Raw genomic sequence first — 18,345 nt, forward strand, 5'->3', positions numbered from 1 at the left:
TTGAATGTCAGGATGCTGACTGGTCAAATCCTTCTCAGGGTGTCTAGGATATAAATTGTGGAAGAGTTAGGACATTCAGAATTAAGACTGATACATCAAGAGGCCTTATGTCTTAGACACACTACAGGTATTGTTCATCCCATTGGTCTGAAGAATAGGGCTAGAACAGCTTTCTAATTTTAGCTGTCATTACAATCTGGAAATAGAGTAAGATCACCTGGCACCAAAGATCAGCCAGCAGCAGATGGACAGATTGGATTTGCTCTTTAAAAATATCCTTCTTTTTCAACCAACTCTTTGTATTTAACCCCTGACGAGTCCTCAGACTCTTTGAATTCCTTGACCTAAATACAAAATGTAATACTGCAATTTAAATGCATGCACTGGTTCTCTTTGATTTCCAAAATATGTCACTTCGATCCAAGAAAATAAAGAACACACTACCTGAGGGTGGTCTTTCATCATTTCAAAAAATATATATAACACTTTTTGTAATAGTGTTATTTTTTAATCCTGACTAAAACCATCTGTTATGAAAATATATACTATTGTGTAATAGACCAGAGGGGGAGGGCTTTACCTTATTAAATATTCTATGGAAACTAAAGAGATGTGGCCAGAGGTAGAAGTTTGTTAATCCTGTGAGGTCTCAGTGATTATACTGATGCTTAGCGATTACAAAGTCATTTTGTTATTATCCCAATTCCCAAACGTTACAGCAATCAGAATGCCTTTTGCTTCTCCAAAATATAGGGTCCTGACTGAGACCTCATAAAGTTAAACATACTGAGTACAATGAAAATAAATTCACAGTTTCTGTCTTTCTGAGGGAGTGGAGTTACTTTTCCTTGATTCCTTATATTTCTGGAATAAATCTCTAAATAAATCTTTTGGGACTCTGGACTGAAAATGTAACAGGTTCCTCCTCTGAAGAGAAACAGGTGTTCTCATCTGCCAAGTCCGGCTTCTTGGCAGCAGCCAGCTTCATGTCATACCAGGAGTGTGAGTTATATATATATACATATATACATATATATATATATATATAATTTTATTTTTATTTTTTTATTCCTCCCCAGTCTGGGACACCCACTGAAATGTGCCAGACTCACATTCTGAAAGTGATGCAAATATTCCCCTACAAGGCCGGCACATGTAAGTACTACACAATGGAATAAGTTGATATCCTGGACATGAAGATTGCCATATTTACAGCTTTGTAACATATATGTGTAATATGCACCAGATGTTGCTTTAATGACACTGAAAGAGAAAACAGTGGGATGAAAGTTAAACAATCCCCGTAAATCAAACACCCTTCAACATCAGATTGCACTTTTTCCTGAGAAGACATACAACCCTGAATGAGAAGCTTTGGGGAAAAGCAGCGAGTGGTAAAGTGACATTTATATTATTTTATTTACAGTTACGCTTCCTCAAGTTTGATGAACTCCATTACCCATAAATAGAGCTCAGTGTTAATCTCATCAGGAAATCCAGCTTTTGTGGATGATGTGCTTGCTTGTATTAATTTAGTCTTGATTTTTTTCCTCTTAACTATTGATTTCTTTGATTTTAGCTCTAGCATAGTGCATGTGAAGCTTAAAATTTAGCCAAGTGTCTTTGAAATGATCAGTTTCAATACTGTGAGGGCCCAAATGTTGGTCATCGAAACATAATGTTCTTTATTGCATCAGTATTGTTGGTCCATAGTCTTTTAAATGGTTTCCAATACTAGATCAGGATGTTAGCAAGCTAAAAAAAAGGCTCTTTGAGCTTGCAGATTTACTTCCTGTTGTTAAGTCAACCAGGTGCTCTTCTTCTTTGAAGCTTGAATGGTGTGGAACAGAACAGTATCACTTTCCAGTCAAACCAGCAGGTTACAGGAGATTTTACTTTGCATATTTTAAAAGTCTCTGCGTTAGATGCATTTTCTCAAAGTTTATAGATCTCCTTCCTGTGACTCAGCCACTGTTGTCAACAGCAACAGGCAGCAGAGGGACAGCCGCCTCACTCTTCTCAGAGTTGCCACCATCATTCTTCCTAGTTTGGTGGTTGGTTGTCTTCTTTTTCTCCTCCTTCTCTGCAGTATCTAAATTAGCCCTTGGGAGAGGTGGGAACTCCCTGCAGTATGGCGGCGGCAAGCATGGCACTAGATGTACCTCACCACTTTCATTTAAGAGCTGGACACAGGTGTAGAAGTCCTGCGGTGAGGGGCTGGTGCTGAAAGTGAGGTCTGGAGTGGGGATGGTGTTGGAAAGGCTGGGATGTTCCATCATGCTGTAGTCCGTCCGGGGCAGTGATACGATCTCTGGCATCGGCCACGGGGAAGGAATACTCAGAGGTGGGGTGAAGGCTTTATTGGGTAAAGAGCAGTAAGGTGGCACATTCTGCATGTACGAGTTTGGGTTTAGAGCTGTGAGCTGATGCCGGGTGGACACTTCTAAGGGCGCCGGGTTGCAGGGAACTATTAAGGTGTCCCTCTCTGATTCCGAAGGGTTGTGTGCGTCGCTGCTGTGCTTCGGTGTGGTGAGATAGATGTCATCAGTGCTGACGTGGTCCCAGACTTCCTCAGAGTAGCTTGGAGGCCTGTAGCTGTGGAAGTTACTGAAGTGGCGGTTGATTTCGTCCAAGTTCCCCTTCTGAGGATGGAGGTGGGGATGGGAGGAATAAATAAATAAAGAAAAAAATAATGAACCAATGAGAAATTAAGATGTAGAAGAAAATGGGAAAAGAAGAAGAATGATAAAGGAAATAATAGTAAGGCAAATTAAGAAATTAAGAGGAAGAGGATCAGGAAAGCAAAAGCATGAGAAATGAAAATTAAGATGAGGAAAAATAGAATCAAAATGTAAATGGGAAATGAGGAAAGTGATAGAAAAAAGAAAAAGAACATGAGGGCAATTTTCAGTGAAAACAGCAAAAGAAGGAGAAACATGAGGATACAATAAGAAAAAGAGGGGGAGGGGAGATAAAAGCAACAAATGGAAAGAAGGCAATAAAGGAGCAGAAGTACAAGGTCAGGACAAATGGCTAAAACACGACCCTGAAAGGAGGGATGCATGCACGCATTTTACCTTCAGGAGCAATGGGTCAATCCCGATGATCCGTGGCTTTGGAATGGGTGGCAGGAAGTACTCTTTTATTCTGAAGGTGAATGTAGACAGAGAGGAGGTTTGAACATGTCAGTACGCAAACAAAAACAACACATTCATCCTCCCACGCTGTAACAGTGTGACCCTGAGAAGAGACAAAACCTATCGCCGTTCGCTCATTTTGTCCACACTGAGGAGTGAAGCTAATCTTTATTTTTCACAGTGTGTTTCTGTGGAGCCTCTGAAAAGTTCCCATGGAAAATATTATTCTGAACCACTTTCTGCTTTAAATAGGAACTGTTGGTGTGTATTATGGGGCAATGCAGATATGATAAATTATAGGGAAGAGAAGCTCAAACACATGCCAAAATAGCCAAAATATCCTGATCACCTCCTGGTGGCTGTATGTGAAAAGGATTATTCAAAAAAGACTGATCAACAAGCTGGTTTGAAGGGGTTGCCAAGAGAAAACAACTTCTCTCTAAAAAGAACATTGCAACACAGCTTAAGTTTGCAGTGATGCATCTGAACAAACCAGAAGACATCCTTTGGGCAGAAGAGACCAAAGTAAAGATGTCTGATCATAATGCACAAACAAACACAGTGTATCAGCACAAACAATTCATACCAGCTTACAGCATGGTGGTGGAGGGATCATGAGTTAGGCTTGTTTTGCAGCCACAAGTCAATGAGTTGACCATGAGGTGCTCTGTATATCCAAGTATTCTAGAGTCAAATTTGAGACCATCTGTCCAACAACTAAAGCTCGGCCCAAACCGTGTCATTAAACAGGACAATGATCCCAAGCACAGTAGAGAATCTACAGCAGACTGACTGTGGCTCAGTCAAAGTCCAGACTTTAACCTGATTGAAATGCTCTGGTGGGACTAGATTATTTTTAATATGTAGTGATATGTAAAACCTTGAAAAAGGGTGTACTTGCCTTTAATTGACACACATAAAATAGGCAGCTTCACGGCAGCACTAAGCTAGCACACACACATTGAACGAAGTCAGTGTTCCAGCCATAAAATGTATTTAATCTTTTTAAAAAATGTAGTGTTATCTCTGAGCCTGCTCTTCCTGTGCGTCAGAATTGGATAGTTTAACAATTTAAGTTTAACAATTTCTCTGCAGCTGAACATTCTTTACAAATTTGAAGGTCTTCCTAAAAATGAATCAGTTCAGATGTAAAGAAAATTCTTATTTACAGCTACAAAAACAAGAAGCAGGGCAGCAGTTAGCGTCTTACTTCTACACCTGCAATATTAAACCCAAAAATCTAAATCAAATGATGTATGTGTGTTTGTGTGTCCGGGCGCATGTGTATATGTGGCAAGACAAAGATAGAAACAGATGTGTATTTTTTCTCACCTCTTGCTTTGTAGAATAATACTGAAGGTGATAACAAGCAGAGCCACAACGCCAACTCCAGTCACCAGAATCAGCACCAGCAATTTACCTGCACAGGTAAAACACACCTTGAGTCACCGTCCCTCTCCTCCTCCCCTGCAGCTTTACTCCTTCAGTGACACATTTAATTGGGAAAAGGGATGTTTTTTTAACAGAGGAAATCTTTTGTGATGTTGTGGGTGGGCCTAAGGGGCTTGGACCCACCAATTTAACAAAGAGCCCATCAGGACTGCCTGTGAGAGAGATTTTCCTCAATTTCATGTTAAATGATTATAACAAATACAATTAAAAATAAAAAATGAAAAAAGACTGTCGTTTTCCAATCTTTGAAGATAACATTCATTAATTTATCATTCACACCAATCAGAACAGGCCATTTCACACGAGCTGATGCATGTTAAGCAAGCAGGAGTCATTCAGCAAAGAAACTTTCTTTAATTTTTTTTCTTTTGCATTGCATACTGCTGTGGATGCATATCTTGTGACATGGCATGATGCTTATTGAAGCAGCATGGCTCTCTCCTGCTGTTTAAAAGATATTTACACTACCCTTAGGGGAAAAAACTAATTTTCCCTGAGATTGTTAATAAATGGGTCACATGTATTTTACACAGTAGCTTTTTTTCACAGTAGAACTACACAGAGCTGAACATTTCTGCATATCGTTCTCTTTGAAAGCAGAGGCAGTTTCTATTGAGAGAAGTTAATGAATTTAAATACAGTGAGCCTCTCGACTGATGAGAGTCAATGTAGCTTATCAAACAGTCTCTTTCTTCAGCTCTCTTTTACTGTGTTCTAGCCTATATGATGGAAATAATTCAAATAAGACAGGATTTATTTAATTTCAGTTGGATTTCAGTGTCTAGCCATCCATCCATCCATCCATCATCTATGGAGTAGTAGCAGATCTAATCTGAATCCCTCCCAAATGACTGAAGTTCTCACCCGATCACTGAGGGAGAGCCTCTTTCAGTCACTGCCCACAGCTTGTGAACTGGCTTATATTAGTATTTCTAATGTACAGCAAAAATAACAGTGATTGATTGGGTACTGCTTCCTTGATTGATACAGGCACATGTACCTGCTTGTAATAAATAGAAGTGGTAGCATTAAAAACATTAACTTCTGTAATGTGAATCCTCAGCTCAAATAGATCTGATCCATTCTGTCCAAATTCAGAATCCTGGCACTGTACTGAAAGAAATGCTGTTTCTATGTCTGAAAAACTGTCTTTTTTTGTTTGTTTTTTTAAATTTGTTTTTTTTTTAAACAACATTGCATGTAAAAGAAATATGCTTAATGTGCTTAAAAAGCTTAGCATGTGTCTGCAGGATTAATGTCTAGTGTCAAGCTGTAGATGTTTGAATCCTTCCTCCTGTGCCACAGCACTACTGAGTCTGTGTTGAGAGCTTTTAACTGGATGGTGTTTTTTTTAAGTTATTGATGTCTTGTCATTGCCTGTACTAAATGCAATGTGATTTTATGCCTGCATTATAAAGCTTTAGTTAGGATCTACAATAAAAATAGGTGCTTAACTTTTTTGTACTTGCCTTAAAATTTGTTCAAAATGAATCTCACGAGAAACCGACAAAATATAATTTAAAAATGCAGAAACATACTGTGTTCACTGCAATTAAACCAACAATAAATGTAAAAATAAGAAACACTTGAAAGTCAAAACCAGAAGCATGTAAATCAGCACCGTTACTCCGTCTGGCTGCTGATGTACCTGCAGACTGCCTCGGCGGGATGCTCATCACCAGCGTGGCGCTCCAGTCACTCCACAGCTTGGAGTGCTGCGCACGGCAACGAACTCGGACCACGTAGTCGTCCACCGGGAGTCCAAGCAGCTCCACCTGAGGCTCACGCAGAGGATACTTCACCTGCATACAGACAACATGTTCTGTGACATGCAGACCATAATGAACTACTTTATACGTAAAACTCTGTCTAAAGAAGAGTAATGAACTCAGTGTAACGTGTATAACATTTTCTGCCACATTGTTTTACACAGGATTTTGTTGGCAAATTTTTTTTAAGTTCTTGGTTCGTTTGTTTTGTATCTTGAGATTCTATGTGCTCAATTTAGGGTCTCTCCTCTTTTTTCCTGACATTTTGTTGAAGTTTGCCATCCTCATCACATTTTTGTTTGAGCTTGTTTTTTCTAATGTCTATTAATTAAATTCTGTACAAGATTCAAAATATTATCTTTTATGTAGATGATGCACCCAACATTTTCCTCACACCCACAAGCTAGTTTCTCATTCACCTGAAACCAAAACTCGATTAAAACAAATGACTGTAATCTCACATTTGAATCAGTTGTCTGCGCTTAAATTATTTTTAAAAGTAAAATAAAATAAAGGCAAATATCACCAATTTAATTCAGAAACACACCTCAGTGATGTAAAGATTTCTTTTCTTTCCTAAATAAATATCCAGAACTGTAAATGTAAAGATCTTCCCCCCAAGAACTTTTTTTCTTTTCTTCCATTTGTATAAAAACTCATCTGTAGTTCATTATTACTTCTCTCTTTACCTTCCAGTTGTCTGGCTCGGTAATACGTCTGTACTGCAGCTCATAGACCAGCGTGATCCAACCGTACTGCACATGGGCAGGCACCGGGTAGGTCCAGGAGATCAGCGCATTGTGGCCCATTTCATCACCACCGACGTCTGTCAGGTTGTAGGTCAGGTTGACTGGTGTTTCCGTCTGAACTGTGAACAAAAAAAGGATCCAGAACATGGTAAATACTAGTGTATCAGAATTGTCAAAATTCTGGGTTCTCTTTTCTCTTAGACTTGGGTAGGAACTATTAGTACCCTACTTATCACTGGTGGTGGACTTGGTGGTGGTCAGCACAGAGACTACAAGCCCATTATCATCAATGGAGCTCCAGCGGAGAGGGTGCAGTCCTTCAAGTATCTTGGTGTCCACATCTCCTCAGACCTGACAAGGGCTGCCCACATTCAGGTCCAGACCAAAAAGGCCAGGCAGCGCCTGTATCACCTACGACAACTGAGGAAGTTCAGGGTCTCTCCAAAGATCCTCAGGATTTTCTATACAGGCGCTGTGGAGAGCATCCTCACACAGAACATGACATCGTGGTTCGGGAACAGCTGTGTGAAGGACCAAAAAGCTCTCCAGAGAGTGATCCGTACAGCAGAACGCTGCTGCAGGATTGCTCTCCCCCCGCTTCAGGACACCTACACCAGGAGATGCCGGACTAGAGCAGCGCAGATACTGAAGGACCCGTCCCATCCTGGCAACAAACTGTTCCAACTTCTGCAATCTGGTAGAAGGTTCTGCATCATCCGGGCAAGGACAGAGAGACTCAAGAGGAGCTTCTATCCCCAAGCCATCCGTGCCCTAAACACACACACCCGCCCTCTCACATCATCTATAATTGACTGAGGCAGGACTCTTCCAGACACTAAACCAAGGCACAATGTACATTTCAATTCCTTTAATTTTAAATTGTCTATCCTGTAAAATAGTCAGATGTCTATTCATATTAATGTACAGAATTCACCTGCTTGCTGCTACTACTGCACATTCACCCAATGTATATACTATATATATATATAATGTTCTTCCTCTACCCCCCCCTCCCAATTTCTTTGCACATGTCGAGGAGCGTGTCAGGCTACATTTCACTGTGTGTTATACTTGTATAACTATGCATGTGACAAATAAAGAACCTTGAACTTGAAGCATATTGGGAGGCTTTGAGAGTACTATACAGGGATATAATATAAACACTACACTCTCTATATTTTAACATTAAAAAATGTCAAACTCATTATGTAGTGAGTCTGAAAATGTATGAAGTGAAACAAGATTCTAATTAAATCAGGAGCTCACTCACATGGTTAACCTTGAAATGCTCCACAGCTAAATTACTTCAGTTCAGACTGAGCATACTGAGAGATTCTGAGGCTGGTTTTAACAAATAATAACTATTTATTATTTATTTATTAACTTTATTGTTATCTTATATTATTATGGTAAACATGATAAGCAATAATAGATTTTGAAATGGTCAAATTAGCACTGTTCGTATATTTGTGTAGGTATAAAGAAGACTCTCTGAAATTAGGAAATGAAGCGATTCTGATGTGGCAGCTATGCTGTAGCTCAGGTGGCAGAGCAGGTCAGCCACTAATCAGAAGGTCGGTGGTTCGATCCCAGGCTGCCTCCTGGCTGCATGCCAAATATCCTTGGGCAAGATACTAACCCTGTGTTTGCCTACTGGTGGTGGTCAGAGGGCCCGGTGGCGCCAGTGTCCGGCAGCCTCGCCTCTGTCAGTGCGCCCCAGGGCAGCTGTGGCTACAATGTAGCTTACCATCGCCAGTGTGTGAATGTGTGTGAATGACTGAATGTAGTGTGAAGCGCTTTGGACTAGAAAGGGACTAGAAAAGCGCTATACAAATGCAGGCCATTTACCATTATTATTGTTATGTATTATCTTACAACGCTTCAGTAAGCGATAGGCAGGTTGCTTCTCTAAGACCATTGCTGATGTCTTTCCTTCTTGGCATTGAGTTACCACACACCTGAATGTTCCTGACTAGCAAACTCCCAAAACTTTTATAGAGGTGCTCACACTTGCTGATGAAATGTAAAATATTTGAATTTAAAAAGGGTGAAATTTTATTTTACCATGACTGTATATTTGATTAAGTACTATGATTTGTTTCTGTCATAAATACCTTTTAAAAACTAAAAAGGCCTTTCAGAAGTAAAGACATTTTATGTGAAATCAAATTTCATACTTTTTAAAACTTCTTAAGAATGCATGGGAACCCTGATTTATCTACCTCATGTGGAGACATATAATTACATTCCCCTTTTTTCACACAACTAGATTTCCATTTGCTTTGCAGACTTGTGCTTAAGTGTTACTTTTTACTGCCATTAACAGAATAAATCCAATTTAGCCAAGAAGTCAGCAATCATGTCAGTCGGGACGGTGAGTCAGTGGAACAGGGCAACGGGATGTGAGTAGAGGTTATTAAGCCTTAAAACATATTCTGGCAGAAAGCAACAGGCTCTGAAAATAAGTCAAGAGAGCAGTGCTGGGAGAAAACCATTAATTTTGTGAATTCATAAGTGAAAACATTTATTTTGCCACTCAATCTGCTCTCAATGCTGCTGTTTCTTTCCAAACTGACAGCTGCTCATTAAAGATGTTAAATGTTAAACTAGATCCATTTAAATAGAGCTGAAGAAGCGCATTCAGGTATGGCACTGTGCCATAATGAAGGAGACGAGGAAATCACTTTAGCTTTGGACCAAAGCAAAGTAAAATTTGTTTTCCCAAATTGAATAGGCTCTGTAATAGACTGAACAGCTTTCTAATCTGCTTGATTTGTTGCCATTCCAGCTAAAAATGGAGTTAAGAGCCAAGCCAATTGGTAATGTATTTTCTGATTCAGGAATTTAAATGTATGTAAGTTGTGAGGAGACAGCAGACAGTGTGTTCTGCAAAAGTACAAATGGAAAGTGCCAAAAGAGCCAAATGTTGACAACACAGCATTCTGACCTGTCATCCAAACATGGTCCCTCTAGGTTACAAAAAAAGCATAGCCAAAACACTTACACACAAACCAATGTGTGACATCACTGTGGCTGTGTCCATCTGTTATATACAGTTTATGTGTAAAAGGTATTCCCTCAGCAGACGGTACTTGTTACACTTAAAGACAATTTTAAATCAAAACTCTAAACACGACCTGTCCAGATGAGGTTATGTGTTGAGGGTAAGTACCATGGTGATTCAGCCAGATAGCCACAACGCTTCCTTTAATCTCCCTTCATAGTGCACACCTCACATCCCCCTATTATCCTCTATTTAGGTTCAGGATTAATCCAATCCAGATGAAGTAGGTGGGTAATTATTCACGCCATCACAGTGACTATTACAGTTGTTATTAACTCCTAGTTCTCGGCAAACTGGCAGCTCTGTCAACTGTCAAGTTCTCTTTGTCTTTTTATGAACTTGAAGATGAGCCTAAAGATCCTCCTCTGTCCTTGAGTGTTAATTTTTTTTAATGAATGGTGTGATGTAATGATAAAGAGGTCAAATTTACAGCTGTACTTAGTTAGGGCTAATTTTGAGCAAGGACAAAACCTGTTATTTACATAGTGAATAAAGGTCATATTGAGCTGCTTGTACTAATGTGGTAAAACTATTCATGACATTGGTGAAACTATAATCTTGGAGCAGTTTCTCAGAATGTTATCTCCTGAGCTTCAGGTTTGGATCAGAGAACACAACCCTGGTTCAGCAATGGAAGCGGCTCGGTTAGCTGATGTTTTTGTTGCTGCCAGAAAGAAGGGGCAAGCATGGAGCCATAATGCATGGAAGGTATCGAGGGACACCCGGAAGATACCTCAGCAAAACCATCTGGATTCAGCAAATACAAGCACCAGTAAGAGCTCTCAGTCTACCATTAGACCACCAAAGGCCTCTGGTAAGAAGCTCATTTGTTATCTTTGTGGATTAGAGGGCCATACAAAACCTATGTGCCCAAGAAATTCTGCTAAAATGGTGCAAATGTGTTTTGCTCCTCGTTCTAATGCTGATCCTGAGCAGGAGAGTGACAAATCCATCAAAATGAGCCAGATTGAAGTGAATGGGGTTCTACTCAATGCCCTTCTTGACTCTGGCAGTTCTCGGTCTCTTATTCACTCAGATTTTGCCCCACCTAATATTGTTCGCACCAGTGATACAATTTCAATCTGTTGTGTCCATGGAGATGATAAAAGATATCCGACAGCTGACATCTACATTAAAGTTCAGGACCAGATGTATCTGCTGAATGTGGGTGTTGTGAACAGTTTGCCTTACTCTGCCGTGTTAGGGCGTGACCTTCCTGTGCTTTTTGATTTGTTGGAGTCTGAGCAGACTGAGGAGTGCAATGTAGCTGTTACCAGAGCTCAGGCTAAGCAAGTCAGTACCCACTCTGAGACCCTGAGTGCCCTGCCTTTTTTTAATGAGGAGTTTGAGACAACTGTGGTGAAGCCACGGAAGACCCGCAGACAAAGAAGGCAGGAGAAATTCAAATTTTCACCTGTGGATACACTAACAGACGCTGAGCCAACACCGTCACCCCTAGGGTTTAATATTCCAACTGAAATTGCTGAACTCCAAAAATCTGATCAATCTTTAATATCTCTTTTCCGGAAGGCCAAAGAAAAGGAACCTGGAGTGGAGCAGGTTAACAGTGAGTACATCTTGCAAAATGACATTCTCTATCGTCAGCAGGGGTCGGTGCTGCAGCTGGTGGTTCCCCAGAAGGTTAGAAACGCCATTCTCACCTTAGGGCATTCTATTCCGTGGGCTGGCCACCTTGGTAAACACAAGACCACAGCTCGCATCAAACATCATTTCTACTGGCCTGGTCTTAGCAAAGATGTGGCTCAGTTTTGTAAAAGTTGCCCACAGTGTCAGATAACATCTGCTAAAATCCCCCATAGAGCTCCACTCCAACCTCTCCCTGTCATCGGCACTCCTTTTGAGCGTCTTGGAATGGATATTGTAGGGCCTGTTGAGAGGAGCAAAGCAGGAAATCGTTACATGCTTGTTGTAACAGATTATGCCACAAAATATCCTGAGGTGTTCCCTTTAAAATCTATAAAGGCCAAGCCCATTGCATTTTGTTTAGTGCAGTTCTTTGCAAGAGTTGGGTTTCCACGAGAAATACTAACTGATCAAGGCTGAGAACTTCACCATACCACCCTCAAACTGATGGGCTGACAGAACTGTTTAACCAGACATTGAAACAGATGCTCAGGAAGTTTGTCAACGACAGTGGTAACGATTGGGATCAATGGCTGCCATATCTACTCTTTGCTTATAGAGAAGTCCCCCAAGCCTCCACAGGTTTTTCACCTTTTGAGCTGTTGTATGGTTATGAGGTTCGTGGCCCTCTAACTCTGTTAAAGGAGATTTGGGAGGGAGACAAGGTGGAGGGGGGATCCAAGAACATTTTGTCTTATGTCATTCAGATGAGAGAACGGTTGGAGAAAATGGGTGAACTTGCTCAATCACATATGGTGGAGGCCCAGCAGCAGCAGAAGTCTTGGTATGATAAATCTGCTCGTCAGCGTGCGTTTGAGCCAGGACAAAAGGTGCTCGTGCTCCTCCCCAGTGACAACAACAAATTGTTGGCAAAGTGGCAGGGGCCATTTGAAGTCATGAGGAAGCTGGGACCCACCACATATGAGGTGTCCACCCCAGGGCAGTTGCGCTCCAGCAAGGTCTTGCATATAAACCTTCTGAAGGAGTGGGTGGAGCGTATTGAACACAAGGCGGATGCAATGCTCATACGGCGAGTGCCTGAAGAAGATGAAGCAGATGAGCAATATCTACCACCTGCTGGCTCTCTAGATTATGATCTCAGCCATCTCCCAGAGGACAAGCAGCAGCAGGTGAGAGAAATGTGTAAATCAGCAGTCTTTCAAGAGAATCCAGGGAGAACTGACATTGTCGAACATGATATTGTGGTACGAGAAGGTGCCTCTGTGAGACGATTAAGTTACAGGATCCCAGAACGTCTGCTGCCTTCATTGAAGAAGGAAATCGATTTGATGCTATCTCTAGGGATCATTGAAAGATCTAAGAGTGAATGGTGCAACCCTGTGGTCTTGGTACCCAAAAAGGATGAGAGTATGAGGTTCTGCATTGATTTCAGGTACCTGAACTCCATATCCATGTTTGACTCCTACCCGACACCAAGAATTGATGATCTACTTGAACGTCTGGGAAAAGCAAGGTACCTGACCACAATAGATCTGTGTAAGGGTTACTGGCAGGTCCCACTCACTCAACGGTCCAGAGAGTTCACAGCATTCAGAACACCATGGGGGCTTTTCCAATTTACAGTCTTGCCATTTGGACTACATGGAGCTCCAGCAACTTTCCAACGGCTGATGGATCAGGTATTACATGACTGCTCTGACTTTGCTGCTGCTTACTTGGATGATATTGTTATCCACAGCAACACCTGGGAGGAGCATGTGGAACACCTGCGAACTGTTCTGGACCACCTGCACTCAGCTGGGTTGACGGTGAATCCGTCAAAGTGTGTTTTCGCCGCTGCTGAGACAGAATACCTGGGCCATGTCATCGGCAAGGGGGTTATCAGGCCACAAGTCAGCAAAATCGAGGCCATGGAATCATCCCCCCTGCCCCAAACAAGGAAGCAGCTGAGATCCTTTTTGGGCATGGCAGGTTTCTACCGTCGTTTCATCCCTCAGTTCTCCAACAGGGCAGCTCTGCTCACAGACCTGACGGGATCACGTTCCCCCAATTACATCCAGTGGACAGAGGAGGCAGTGGCAGCGTTTCATGACATACAACAGTCACTAAGTAAGCAACCGGTTTTGTACAGTCCCAACTTTGATGAACCATTCATATTACAGACTGATGCTTCAGATCGGGGCCTGGGAGCTGTCCTCCTTCAGGAAACCATGGAAGGCCGCCATCCAGTGGCTTACATCAGCCGGAAACTGTTTCCACGGGAAGTTCGGTATTCCACAGTAGAGAAGGAGACCTTAGCGATCAAGTGGGCCCTGGACTCCTTCCGCTACTATCTACTGGGAAGAGACTTAACCTTGGAAACTGATCACAAAGCACTACAGTGGCTTGAGCAGATGAAGGACACAAATGGGCGAATTACCCGCTGGTACCTGGCCTTACAGCCATTCCGATTCACTGTCCACCACGTACCAGGCAAGGAGAACCTTACTGCTGACTATCTCTCTCGCTGTTCCAGCGAGAGCTCTGAAGAGGGGAGGTGTGTGATGGCATGCCACACATGGTAAGCTCCACACCTCATCACCCGTTGATTCACTTTAGTTTAATTTACAGTCACTACTTTAAAATATTCTATTTATTGTTCAATATCGTTTCTTTATTAAATGTATTCATTTTTCCATCACACCTTCCAATGTTTATATGGCGTGCACACATATTAACCTTGCAAGGTCAAAGTTCTGTTTTGTTATATTAATACATCTTTCTTTGTTTGAGTTACCTGGGGGTTGGTGTCTCCTCCTGTCTGGCAAAAGGTGTGGCAAAGGGCTGGGAGACCTGAAGTACTGCTGACAGCCTAATTGGATTGCACCACATGCTTCATTGCCTGGGGGGTGTTTCATGTTTGTTTAAATGTTTTGTATTAGTTGGTTATATGGCAGCCATCTTGTTTTCCCCCGTGTGTGTCATTTGGTTTAGCTAAACCAGTATTTAAGTCCCCCTGTGTGTCATTTCAGCAGGTCAGTTTACCATATGTTTGTTTGAGGTTTTGGTAATTATTATCTTGAGTTTAGTCTGTTGAGTTGACCTCTTTTATTGGTCTGCCTGTTTAAGTTTTGGCTTTGTTAAATATATTTTCATATTTTTGGGTCAATAAAACCCGTTTTTTGAATTAAAACCACCGGTGTCCTTTATGCTTTACTGCTTGGTTCCTGACAACTAATAACACATTTGGTGGCTTTTTACCAGATACATATAAAATTACAGCTCAATTATGATGACAGTGAGGAAAAGTTAAAAACCTACTGATTTCCAGTCCAAAGTCCTTTGGCTCTTCGTGTGCAAATGTTTTTCTGTTTCTGATTTATATCGAGTTTGAGATTAGAACAAGTTCTCCTTCCCGTGAACTTGCTGTGAATTATCTTATTTATGCAATCTTTTAAGTTTTCCAGGAGGTAAAATGAATTAAAGCCTGCAGACAATAAAGTCATCTCACTTTTGCCCTTTATTTCGCTGCTGCTTTGACCACAGGTGGCGCAGCTGGCTGTCTGAGCATGAAGATTTCTTTTTTAAAAAATGGGTTTATCAATACTCAGACATGAATTTTGAAGCCTTGAAACTCGCTCTGTTTTCGTCTGTTTTCTTGTATCACTTTGTTCTCAATGTTAGTCAGTAAATAAGAGGTCGCAAGGAGAAATCTGCACCAAAATCCATTTCCAATGGAATCAAATTCCATTTAACAGAACAGTTTTGTTGTTGGCTGAATAACAAACGAACCAAATCAAAACAAAAAGAAGCAAAAAAACTGAACTTCTGTGTAATGGAGTCATATAATTAGTTTGAATCAGCATTTTTAACCGAGATCCGACCCCTTACCTATTTCCGCCACGTCCAGGCAGTGCTGCTCGGAGGTGTAGTTTCTGTGGGTGGTTATGGCGGTCACGGTCAAACAGTACACCATCCATATAGATGTGTGGCTGCTGTCAAAGTGGCAGCTGTTGGGGCCGCCAGTCACATAGTCTGGACATTCCAGTTTGGCTTCCTTCCTTCACAAAATCAAAGAAAAAACACATTTAGATAAACACTAACAAACAAAAGGGAAATCAGTAAATTAACACTGGACATCTTTTTAAACAATACTTGGGCTTTCTTTTCTTTTTGGCTTTTTTAACAGTCTAATTTTGTCTAATTTCCAAGCAGGTTTGCAATAATTTATCACACTTATTGTAGACATCATGAAGCCAAACATCCAACCAGAGGGCTGAAGAACTGTTTTCAGCCAAAAGAAAAACAAGGTATCCCACAACAGATGGTCTCACTCCTGAGGACCTGAGGTTAACACATGGAGATTACAGAGAGAGACACACAAATTCTGGGGAAAGTTCTCGATCAAGCCCCAAACCAAAACTGAATCCAGTCCTGACCTAGTAGTCCCAACATCTGAAACCAGCTTAAAACCAGGTTAAAACCATTATAAAGAAATGGCCAAATCAAAGCCCCAAATCAGGTTCAACGTTAGGCTAATGCCTCAAATTGATCTTAACTGTAATATTTTAAGGAACTTGTCTTTAAGTTTTGAAACTTTTCTATATGGAGGATAATCACAAGCTTATGTTTAACCTTATTAGCATGTTTGTATTCAGTCCTAGTGAGGGTATTTCATGTAAATAAAAAGTGTGTAATGGCAGTTTAATATATTAAAACACAAACAGCACTGAGGTGTGCCTGCAGAGTGTAATCTCCCTCTCTGAGCTGTGACTTTATTCCTAGCTGCTTTGGTGTTTAGTAAGATTTTGTCTTTTTTTTTTTTTTTATCAGATAATCCCTGATCTACATTTGTTTTCCCAAACAAACATACAAAGTGCAGCAGGAGATGAAACAACAATCAGTAGGAGCTCTGAAGCCACGTGGTGGTCAAAAGCACAATCCAATTTGTCCTGATTAGTGGCAGCGTTTTCTTTGCTGTGGCTGCCATCTGGGCCAGCTGGCATCTGTTTGAGGCCACGTGAGTCTGCGTTCAGGATTTCAGAGCAGCTTGGAAATATTGACCTTCTTAAAAGCTTCCCGGTGACGCGAAGCACGAGAAATCAAACTGCACAAACTCACCTGACCCAGTAACTGACCCAGTGTGCTGCTGATCTGGGGCTTCTTTTATAGTTTCACAAGGCTAAAACAAGGCTCTTATTGTTTGTTAGGGTGGATGTTTTATAAGGTTTTATAACATAATATGTTTACACTAACCCCACTAATGTGGGTTAGTGTAAAGCATTGATGAAATTTGAAACAATTTGATTACAATTTTTAAAGCCTTTTAGTCCCTCAGTCTCAAACATATGCACTAAGGCCACCAGTCAACACCTATCTACTGTTTATTTTAGTCCTAGTTAACTGTGAGATGTGGAGTTCATACTCTTTGGAGTAGGTGAGGATGTGGGTGACTTCCTCTCCGTCTGTCAGGTTGCTGAGTGGATGCCACCAGCAGGTGAAGTCCTCCATGTTTGGCGAGCGGCAGAAGTAGATGTGAGGCCTTGTCGTGGTGCCACCAGTCGCCTCTGTGGAGTCACACATGGGTGGAGTTAGAGGAAGTATGATGAAATTATAGTCTGCTCACCACATCTTTCTTCCTCAAGCCCCTCAGTTTAATTCATTCTGTCTGTTACAAGCCATTTCAGCTACTTCCTCTTTAAGGTCATCCTCCCTTTGACCTAACATTCATTTGACTGGCTGTCTGTCAGTTTGAAATATTTGGCCACATTTGTGCCTGTGATATCATACAAGGCCAAGAGTAGAAAAAAACTGAACCTGAGTGTCTGAAACCTGAAATTTTGCTCACAATGAACACCTGTATATACAGTGACCTTCATTGTTTTAAACTTGTATGTATGACACACAATAAGAAATGGCAGCTGTGGTGCAAAAATCATTGATGATTACAGTGGGGCAAAAAAGTATTTAGTCAGCCACCGATTGTGCAAGTTCCCCCACCTAAAATGATGACAGAGGTCAGTAATTTGCACCAGAGGTACACTTCAACTGTGAGAGTCAGAATGTGAAAAAAAAAATCCATGAATCCACATGGTAGGATTTGTAAAGAATTTATTCGTAAATCAGGGTGGAAAATAAGTATTTGGTCAATAACAAAAATACAACTCAATACTTTGTAACATAACCTTTGTTGGCAATAACAGAGGTCAAACGTTTACTATAGGTCTTTACCAGGTTTGCACACACAGTAGCTGGTATTTTGGCCCATTCCTCCATGCAGATCTTCTCGAGAGCAGTGATGTTTTGGGGCTGTCGCCGAGCAACACGGACTTTCAACTCCCGCCACAGATTTTCTATGGGGTTGAGGTCTGGAGACTGGCTAGGCCACTCCAGGACTTTCAAATGCTTCTTACGGAGCCACTCCTTTGTTGCCCGGGCGGTGTGTTTTGGATCATTGTCATGTTGGAAGACCCAGCCTCGTTTCATCTTCAAAGTTCTCACTGATGGAAGGAGGTTTTGGCTCAAAATCTCACGATACATGGCCCCATTCATTCTGTCCTTAACACGGATCAGTCGTCCTGTCCCCTTGG

At 41.3% G+C, this 18,345-nt stretch overlaps 1 protein-coding gene across 1 annotated transcript in view; it reads right to left on the minus strand.

Annotated features, from left to right (window-relative positions):
- Positions 1–1,084: 1,084 nt before the first annotated feature.
- Positions 1,085–18,345, minus strand: part of crfa4 (cytokine receptor family, class I receptor 4) — a 54,474-nt gene continuing 37,213 nt past the window's right edge. Inside the window, exons 3-9 of the mRNA XM_085448961.1 lie at positions 17,181–17,322; positions 15,647–15,816; positions 7,048–7,226; positions 6,238–6,391; positions 4,470–4,557; positions 3,078–3,147; positions 1,085–2,642 (exon numbers count right to left, since the gene is read on the minus strand). Of these exons, the coding sequence (XP_085305087.1) occupies positions 1,965–2,642; positions 3,078–3,147; positions 4,470–4,557; positions 6,238–6,391; positions 7,048–7,226; positions 15,647–15,816; positions 17,181–17,322 (1,481 nt within the window). The 3' untranslated portion in view covers positions 1,085–1,964. The remainder of the gene's footprint in view (positions 2,643–3,077; positions 3,148–4,469; positions 4,558–6,237; positions 6,392–7,047; positions 7,227–15,646; positions 15,817–17,180; positions 17,323–18,345) is intronic.

This window comes from Copadichromis virginalis, linkage group LG23 (genome assembly GCF_057382275.1).
Source record: "Copadichromis virginalis isolate Kocher_CV1m ecotype Utaka linkage group LG23, C_Virginalis_male_GT1.1, whole genome shotgun sequence".
Classification (NCBI taxonomy): Eukaryota; Metazoa; Chordata; class Actinopteri; order Cichliformes; family Cichlidae; genus Copadichromis; species Copadichromis virginalis.